Genomic DNA, 10000 nt, shown 5'->3' with positions numbered 1-10000 from the left:
ACCACAAAGCCACACAATGACATTATGGGTTGGTAGCTCTGCATTACATATTCTTTTTTTTTATTGAGACATAATAAAGTACATTGTCAACCAACTTTCTGAGTGTTATGTGGCTTTGAAAATTGTCTTAGCTTGAGAGGGAATCTTGATGGAACCAGTGAGAGCCATTAAAAACTTTACAATCTGAATTTTTGTCGCAAAAGTGAAATTTATAGTTGTAACATTGCTTTCTATTATTATTATTATTATTATTATTATTATTATTATTATTATTATTATTATTATTATTATTATTATTGTTATTGTTATTATTATTATTATTCTTATTATTATTATTATTATTATTATTATTATTATTATTATTATTATTATTATTATTATTGTTATTATTATCATCATCATCATCATCATCATCATCATCATCATCATCATCATCATTATCATTATTATTATTATTATTATTATTATTATTATTATTATTATCATTATTTGGGCATGTTTTAATGAAAGTTTAGTGAGGCATTTTTTTCTTTCTACGTAACAGACCAAAATCTATATCAAGGAGTGGTTCTACAGAAAATACTGGGACCCCTATTAGCATATCAGATGACGAAGAGGAAGATGATGACGAGGGCAAAGGGAAAAATAAAACTCAGGGGGGTGGTGATGATGGAAAAGACAAAGGCAAGACTGACATTTCCCCCAACACTGGTAAATGTTTATGTTGTTTGCTCTCTTTTTTTTTTTTTGTGCAGCTATGTTGTCTTGTGGTATAACACTCGCCTTCGGAATTGGAAGGTCCTGGGTTCAAGTCCCGCTTTGAGCGGAGCATAGCTGGGTCCTTGGAAAAAGCTCTTTACTCACATTTTCTCACCTTACTCAGGTGTAAAATGAGATCCTAGCCATTAACAGCATTGTGTTTGTTGAAAAAAAGTTGTATTATTGCTTAACAGGTGTCATGTCTCGTCCTACATGTTGCGTGTTGCTGTTGGCTAGTTATCCCTTGTAAAGGGGTTTGAGCATGTTTAGTGGATATTGCGCTATATAAAAGCTCAATTTGGGTTTTTTTTGGAGGGTTTTTTCTTTCTTTTTTGGGGGAATATAAATTCTTAACCTTTTCAACGGTTGAAAATAATTATAGTTTAGTTTTTAGTTTATCATGAGGGTCATTGACTCAGAGGTGTTGAGTGTGGTCAGTAATATGGAAGAAAAGCCTTGATGTCACAACTTTTACTTTTCCAGTTCCAAAATACTTGGGAAGTGTGTATGTAACCAGTTCTTTGGAGGACTGATAATGAATAGGTTACATATTCAGTCATAAAGTGGCATAACTAATTTAGCAGCAGGGTGTATAGGCAGATTTCTAAGGAAAATGCTAGATGTAAAAGAGCCAGGATGGATGATTGATATTGTAAAGTGAAGCTCTCAGACAAAGGACCATTAGCGTGGCTCAGCGGTACGGTCATTGCTTCGTAGTCAAAAGATACTGAGTTCGATCACCCGCCGCTGCGTTGTGTGGTCTTGAGCAAGTCACCTCGCCCTAGCTCAATGTGCGGCATTGCACTTTGGCTAATGCCAGAGTTATTCCAGTGTGACCCTAGAGACAAAGTTCCCTTATGGGATGAATAAAGGAAAGGGAATTTTATTATTTTTTATTTGATATTGACAAGATAATGTATATTGTTTTTACTATTTTTACTTGACAGAGGTGAGACGAAGAGCCAAGAAAAGTACCGGAGGATCTCGTCTAAATCTATCGTATTCTGCCGTCAACAAAAGCTCTGAGCCAGAAGAAAGTAAGTAAAGATGTAATTATTTGTGTGTCTTCCATTGCACCCAAGGCAGCTCAATAATTAACGTTATCTAAAAAGCTTGCGCATATTCTCTCCTTCCCCCCCCCCCCCCCCCCCTCCCCCCAAATTTTGGAGGACTTACATTTGCTACCTGTAAAGTTAAGAATTGAATTTAAAATACTTTACCCACGTTCGTTTTCAGTTCCTTAAACATTCTGCTCCTGATTACCCCATCAATCTTGCTTTAACTTGAATGTTCAGTCATTGGTTTCATATGTTTGCCAAGGAGTTCCGGTTCTGGGAAATGGACTTGCAGCACAATTTTCAGGTTGCTCCTTTGAAAATATTTTATTGTTATACATATCTTTTTCATGTTCTCTGACATTTCTTTCTATTTCAGGTGAGAAACCCAAACACAAAAAGTCAGAGCGTCTTCCAACCAGGAGTTATTTCCACGACGATACCGAGTGTTACATCATGGATGCCAAGTCTATGGGAAATCTGGGACGATATCTCAATGTAGGTTTCTCTTCGTTCTTCTTTTTTCTTTTAATCTTTTATTCAAAATAGATATAAATTATTCTCATTAAGAGTCTTAAAGCCCATGGAATAGGAGTTTATCCCAGTTTCTGTGGTGTTAAAAGGAGGGTTATAACTCTTATCATCTCAAGGCAGAGCCTTACCTTATTACCTTAGACCTCCCATGTACCAACTAGCACGTTGGTCCATCACTAATCTCCACGTATTTCTGGCGTGGGCCATCTCTTCGGCTTCCTCCCACGATAGACCTCCTTTCCTTAAATCCTGCCCTATGGTCTGCCTCCAAGTTAACTTCGGCCTTCTCTATAAAGCGCTTTAAGCATGTTAAGTGGATATTGTGCAATATCAAAGGTTTTTTTTGGGTTCTTTGGGGTTTTTTTTCTCTTTTGTCTTCCAGATGGCTTCTACCTCATGACGTCTTTTGGGAATATACCCACCGTCCTTCATAATAAATAAATAATAATAAATGTACATGTATATAGCGCTTATGCCGAAGCGCTTCACATTGACCATCAGTAAAAAAAAAAAAAATGGCCAAACTATCTCAATCTTCTTTCCCACACTATGTAATGTAACAAGCTTGTCAAGCCTTTGGTACTCCGCTTTGGTTGCCTCCATCTCCATTATTCCTCATATCCTGGTTAGATCTTCTGTCATCGATCAATTTCCATGTCTTATCCGGGTAGGGAGGAAGTGTGGGAAGAAGTCAAGGCAGAGCAATGTATCTGAAAAACATTTGGATTTTCAATGTAATGTCAAAATTGCATTATTTCATTTCCCAAGGGGGATAAGACCTGATATAGATCTGAACAAGTGTATGTGAAAGGTGCCAGACAAAGCAAGAAATAAAATTACAAGAGAAAAAAAACAAAACGTCTGACCAGTAATCAAAAGGTCTGAGGTTCGATCCCCAGTCGCGGTAGACTTGAGTTTTTGAGATGTTTTATTTTCTTGTATTTTACTTTTTAGCTTTGTCTGGCACCTTTTATACTCACTTGTTGAGATCTATATCTTACACTGATGCCTGTTCCCTAGTTTCTTAAGGGGATAAGACCTGTGAGGTAATCATTTAGAACCTATGACAGTCAGGCTTGAATTTATCCTGGTTGACAAAGCATCCAATGGGATAGTTACATTTGTTGCTTGCTATTCTGTGCCAGTCCATTGCAAGTACTTTCCACCAGATTTAACAGTTTCAGCTACCTAGCCACTGCACAAGGTCGACAGAAAGGTCAGAAAAAAAAGGCTAAAACCCCAATTACTCCCGATTTAAAATTGGTCTGTTTTTGTGTGAATTGACTGGTCTGCCAGTTGACCTATCAGGGCACCATAATCATCTTATGTCTTGTTTACCCTTTAACAGCGAGACTGTATTTCCTACGTGTCAAAAAGTCTTCTATTATTTTTCTGGCTGTAAAGAGATCTATTAACCAGTAGATTTTTGGCCAATCGAATCATGGAAATTGTGACACACCTTCACTCGTGCTAGGACAATTATGGTTTAGGTTGTTTATAAACAATAACGTGAATGAAATCGACCTCTCTCTGATCACTATTATTGTTTTCATAACGCTAGACAAGTTAACACACAATTTTCTAGATCATGTTATAAACGTTTAAGTTTACACCTAGTTTTCTGTGTTGGTTCCATTGACCAAGCGGTAGAGCAGTGGGTATTTTACTTTGACACATACCATCAATAGTAAAACATGTTTAGTTTGCTATGTTTACCAATCACTGCCATTGTTTACATTATGAGAACTGTCCGAGAGGTGTGGTTATCTAGGTGCCTATAACAGAGATACAATGAATCCCAAGTGGCATCAGTGTTACCTATTCTTGGCAAAAATGGTGAGGGCTTTTATGCCCAGTCAGATTTTTTTTTTTTTTTTAATAAAAAGATTAATCTTCTAAATACAATGAATTATACAAACACGCATGTATGCAACTCTTTGCAAGTTTATGTAATAAATTTAACCTTTTCCCATCTTGTCTGTCTACAGCATAGCTGTTCCCCTAATGTGTTTGTTCAGAATATTTTTGTGGACACCCACGATCTTAGATTTCCATGGGTTGCCTTCTTTGCAGGAGAGTAAGTGCGTTTTACTGAGTTCTTTTTTTTTTATAGTTGTGTTTATGTTGTTTTTTGGGGGGTTTTTTTTCTTTTTTTTTTTTTTTTCTTTCCATGCTGTCAATATAAAAGAAAAAAAAGAAAGAAAGAAAACTTGTAAACTTGTCACTCTTAGCAAATTAACCAAAGTCCTTCAATTTTCTAATGAGTCCAATTTGACTTGAATTTAGATATCAATGTGCACAATGAAAACCAGAAATCCTTATTTTACTACATAATGAAAATGTGACTGTTTGACGCTCGAAGGAAAAAAATAACGATATGAATTGGATTGTAAACTTCAATTTATTAGAGGAAGACAGATACTGTTGACGTTTCGGGTTTCCCCTTTATCAACAAAACAGGATGAATGAAACACTCCAGACAAATGAGATAATGTGTTAGGGACTATCGTATTATCTCATTCGTCTGTAGTGTTTCATTCATCCTGTTTTGTTGATAAAGGGGAAACCTGAAACGTCCACAGTATCTGTCTTGGTCTAATAAATTGAAGCTTACTATTTAATTCTTATTGTTATTTTCCTATAACAATTATTTGGGTATACATCAGGCTATTACTGGAAATATGGAACAAATAAAAGCATAAGTGAATCAATGCATATTCATATAGATGGATAAATATATATAAGTATAATAGTAATAATGATAATGATAATAATAATAATAATAATAATAATAATAATAATAATAATAATAATAATAATAATAATAATAATAATAATAATAATCATAATAATAATAATAATAATGATAATGATAATATTACAATAATATTATTATTAATAATAATGATAATAATGATTATAATACAATAATATTATTAGTAATAATAATGATAATAATAATAATAATAATTATTATTATTATAATAAAAATAATGATAATAACAATAATAATAATAATAATAATAATAATAATAATAATAATAATAATAATAATAATAGTAATGTTTATAAAAACTATAATATTCAGGTCATGGGTAATTTTTCTAGTGGTTTGTGTGTTAATGATATTATGTTGTTTGGGTTTTTTTTCCCCTCCTTTTCCAGATATATTCGTGCTGGTACAGAGTTGACCTGGGATTACAACTATGAAGTAGGGAGCGTGCCTGACAAGATTTTGTATTGTTATTGTGGATCTTCCATGTGCCGAGGACGATTGTTATAATGTTAAAAGATGGTCAAGTCAACACATGTTATAATTATTTTTAATGGTCAAGTCAACACATGTTGTAATGTCAAAAGATGATCAAGTCAACACACGTTATAATATTTAAAAATGGCCAAGTTAACGCATGTTATAATATCAAAAGATGGTCAAGACAACACACTAACCGGTGCTAAAATGTAGATAACAATTTAGTGTTGCAAGGAATTATAAATTATGTATAACATAAAACTCTTTTGATTAAAAGCTAAGGTTGTTACTTTTAATTTTATATAAATGTTCTCAGCCAAGTGTTTCTGCACCATCCATATGTAACAGTGTATTTAAAAATTGTAATTGGAGTACAGGATTTATTGATTGGACAGAAATCTTTGGAGGCTTTTATATTTGGTACTTCGATGTCAGCACCCGTGGGTTGGTAACCGAGGCCATCGTTATTGTTGTTTTGATTTGGTTTATGGCTGGTCCTCTGAAAATGAATTAAGATATCAAGTAGATCTTTAGTATTTCCACCTTGAAGTGTTCATATATTTTACAAAAGGCAGCAGTTAATCGTTGGGACTTTTGGGACCTTGACCTTCCATGGTGGGCTTGTTGCTGTCTCACTTCCATCATCTTTTCTTCATGCTGCTTTCTATCTGGAATGAGTCTATTTTGTTTTGCCTAGGTCATGATCGGGGTCATTCTTTTAAATGGTGACAGTGAATAAATGCTTGTGTTTTTGGGAGTTGTTTTTTTTTTTTGTTATTTATTTATTATTTTATTTTCATTATTGAAAATCATCCATCCATCCCTATATGCAATTATTCTATGCTTATGTAATTGTTAGATGAAAATGTTGCTGATAGTGGGAAGGGAGGTACTTACTTCATCTTCTATCCCCCTATATCTGTTTTCCAACTTGCTGTCTTGTCTTGGAAGGAGATTACTTGATTTTGTCCTTATAATGATTTGTAAATATTTGAGTGGGTTCCCCTTAGTGGGGACCCGTGCTTGTGTCTGGATGAGACTTTAAGGTGATCTCATACTAAGTACACTATTAGTATACTCTAGGAATCTACATCTGTTCCATATTTGAACCCTTCCCTTTTGTTTTACTTTTTCACGTGTGCTTTAAATTGTAACTCTATGATTTTTTGGCTATCCTATTGTTTCCTTTTTACTGGCGCTGATCTGACCTAACTGTGTCGCAAGCGCCATAAAACCCTTAAAAACAAACAAAAAAGTTGCTGCTTGAAGCTCGAAGAAATAAATAACCATAAATTAAATAGAAGTCTCAATTTATTAAACGAAGACAGATAATGTAGGCGTTTCGGGTTTCCCCTTTATCAACAAATTTGAAGAATAAAACACTAACGATGAATGTTAGTGTTTCATTCGGCATATTTTGTTGAGAAAGGGGAAACCTGAAATGTACACGTTATCTGTCTTCATTTAATAAATTGAAACTCCCAGTTCATTTAGTATTGTTATGTAATTGTTTGACAATCTATTTTGTATGAGTGTAATCCTTTTGTTGTCAAATCTGTTTTGTGCCCTGTTGTCCCTGTAAATCATCTTCCCTTGCCATATATATGGCTTTTTGTCCTTGATCTTATTGGTGAGAGGTGTTAAGTTGCCAACTTTTTCTTTTTAATGATTACAATCAACATTTCATTTCACATTGAACTCATTTTATGTCCTGATTGTTTTTCCCCGATAGCTCAGTTGGTAGAGCACTCGCTTCACATGCAAAAACAACCGAGATCGATCCCGGGCACAGTCAAGATTTTTTTCTTTTTGGTTAAGGGTTGCTTTTAACAGGTGTCAGAGATTTTTAAAAAACAAAAGTTGTATGTATGCTTGTATGTTTGTATGTATGTATGTATGCATGCATGTATGTATTTTTTTTATGTTTGTATCCATTTAACGTGAGGGTTTTTTTTTACCTCCCATGGCAGGTGGAGAGGTTGCTGGTGCTGTGACTTCTATCCTCCTATATCTTTTTTCCTTTCCACATTGCTCTTGTCTGGATTGACATATCTCAGTTTTTTTCCTGGACCTGGCAGAGATCCTTTCCTTAGAGGGAGGCAGTTAAATGTTCCTTTTTTTTTTTTTTTTTTTTTTGAGATATATATTTTTTCTTGTAAATTATCTCCCTATCGTGTACCATTATCGTTTTTAGTTTTGAACATATTGTAGTTCGTAAACATTCAAATGAATTTGACAGTAGGATTATTTCCGTATGCCTTGATGGGACTTGTAATGTCAAAAGAGGCACATCTTCTGTTCCCAATTTAAATCTGCCCCTTTTGTCTTATTTTTTATTTCTTTGGTGCTTTTAATTTCAGATCTGCAGCTTCCCCCTATCATCGTCTTTTTTTACTGGTGCTGAAATGACACAAAAAAACATCACAAGTGCTATAAAATCCTTGAAAAATAAAAACAAAAACATGTATTTACCACGTTACAAATAAGCGCTTTAAACCTAAAACCCTTTTAAAAAACATGCATTTATCGTTTTTAATTCAGAAAAGTGAGTGGAGCAGGCACTTTTGTTGATAATAACAAGAAATGAAGTGAGTAGGAAAGTGCCAGAAGACAAGAGAGAATAATAACTTTGTGGCGGCGATGGGGCCTCGAACCCGCAACCTTATTGGTGCCGCTCATACTGTAGAGTCGCGATCTCCCCGGCCAGGCAGCGGGTGGTTGGATGGGAGCATCACCCTTGAATCATATACCTATGATGTTCGCATGGGTGTACGATCCGATAGCGATGTCGTTTCTTCTTCTCTTTACTAGCCTATCCTGCTTCTTTGGTTTGTGATTGTATTTTTGACAGGGGATATTTTTTTCCTGTAAATCCTCTGCCTGTTTGTTCTTGGTTATTTATAATTTAGCTTATGATATCTTTAGGTTATGATTTTGATTGACATTTGTACTATTTTTGTTAGATTGCTTGTTTTTTTGTTTCAGCGGTCTCTCATATAACCTCAATTGTGTTGGAAGAGACCTAAAGCAACAAACAAACAAAAATCCCCGGCCAGGCAGAGTTGTCGTACCAATAAGGTCAAGGGTTCGAGCCCCTATTGCCGCCGTGAAGTTTTTATTCTCTGTTGTCTTCTGCACGTTTTCTACTCACTTCATTTCTTGTTTTTATATTTATCATTTTACATTTGTTTCATGCTTCCTGTGACTCAAATGTTTACACACAGTTTATATTATCATGATCATCATATTATTTCTGGCAAGGTCAATCTGTGAGTCACAATCTGCTATATATATACTGCTGATGTGTTCCAATTCAATATCTCAATTTTGTCTTACTCTTATCTCGGACATTTGATACATGTAGCAAGATTTAAAATTTATTTCGTTCTTAATCACCTTCCTATTTGACTTGGCCTTGAAATTACCAAGAACTGTTGCAAGCGCTGTAAAACTTTCAAAACAGTCAAACAGATGGCCAGTATTGTATATATGTAATTTTCAATTCAAATGTTGTTGTTGTTAATATTATTATTTTTATTATTATTATTATTATTATTATTATTATTATTTTTATTATTATTATTATTATTGTTATTATTATTATTATTATTATTATTATTATTATTATTATTATTATTGTTATTATTATTATTATCTTTATTTTTTTTTTGTTAATTATTATTATAATTTTTTAAATTTGAATGTTTGTTTTTACTATTATTATTTTGCTGTTGTTGATGAACATTGATATAATTGAATTATGTAAAATATAAAAAAATGATTAAAAAGTTATTGAGCTACAGTCAATTTTGTATTTTTTTTATTGGATTTCAATATTTTGTCGTTTATCGCACTTACATATTACTTTTCTGTACTCATTCACTTTCCCTGGGTGGGGTTCTCGACCTCCTATTCCCATAGTGGGCAGGGAGGAACTTACTGTGTCTTCTATCCCCCTATATCTGTTTTCCAACATGCTTTCTGTCTTTGTCTTGGAATGAGATTGCTTGGTTTTGTCCAGGCCCTGGCCGGATACCCTACCCTTCCTTGTAATTCTCCTCTCTGTTATGCACTGTATTGTTTTGTTTACATATAATATATGATTTGTAAACATTTGAGTGTATCCCTCTTGGTTAGGATCTGTGCTTGTGTCTAGATGAGACTTTGATCTCAAACTAAGTACTTTGATTTTGATAGTGTGCTCTTGGAATCTGCATCTGTTCTCTATTTGAACCAATTCCCCTCGTCTTACCTTTTCTTGGGTGCTTTAATTATAATTCTAGAACTTTTTACTATCCCAGTTTCTTCCATTTTACTGGCGCTGATATGACCTCAATGTGTTGCCTGCACCGTAAAACCCTTAACAACAAACAAACAGCGAACGAATTCCCCGGTGTCT

At 34.0% G+C, this 10000-nt stretch overlaps 1 protein-coding gene across 2 annotated transcripts in view; it reads left to right on the top strand.

Moving 5' to 3' along the window:
- The window catches only part of LOC144978676 (histone-lysine N-methyltransferase SETDB1-B-like), a 59426-nt gene extending 53656 nt beyond the window's left edge, over positions 1-5770 (top strand). For both annotated transcript variants that reach the window (XM_078925054.1, XM_078925055.1), the window contains exons 28-32: positions 545-711; positions 1707-1796; positions 2194-2312; positions 4337-4425; positions 5514-5770. In XM_078925054.1, coding sequence (XP_078781180.1) covers positions 545-711; positions 1707-1796; positions 2194-2312; positions 4337-4425; positions 5514-5631 — 583 coding nt within the window. In that variant the 3' untranslated portion in view covers positions 5632-5770. The remainder of the gene's footprint in view (positions 1-544; positions 712-1706; positions 1797-2193; positions 2313-4336; positions 4426-5513) is intronic.
- The last annotated feature ends 4230 nt before the right edge of the window (positions 5771-10000 follow it).

The sequence above is a fragment of the Berghia stephanieae genome, chromosome 8, assembly GCF_034508935.2.
Source record: "Berghia stephanieae isolate SIO BIC M18660-M18661 chromosome 8, UCSD_Bste_1.3, whole genome shotgun sequence".
In the NCBI taxonomy this organism is placed as follows: Eukaryota; Metazoa; Mollusca; class Gastropoda; order Nudibranchia; family Aeolidiidae; genus Berghia; species Berghia stephanieae.
Note: the sequence above shows the minus strand (reverse complement) of the source record. Positions and strands in the feature narration are given on the sequence as shown.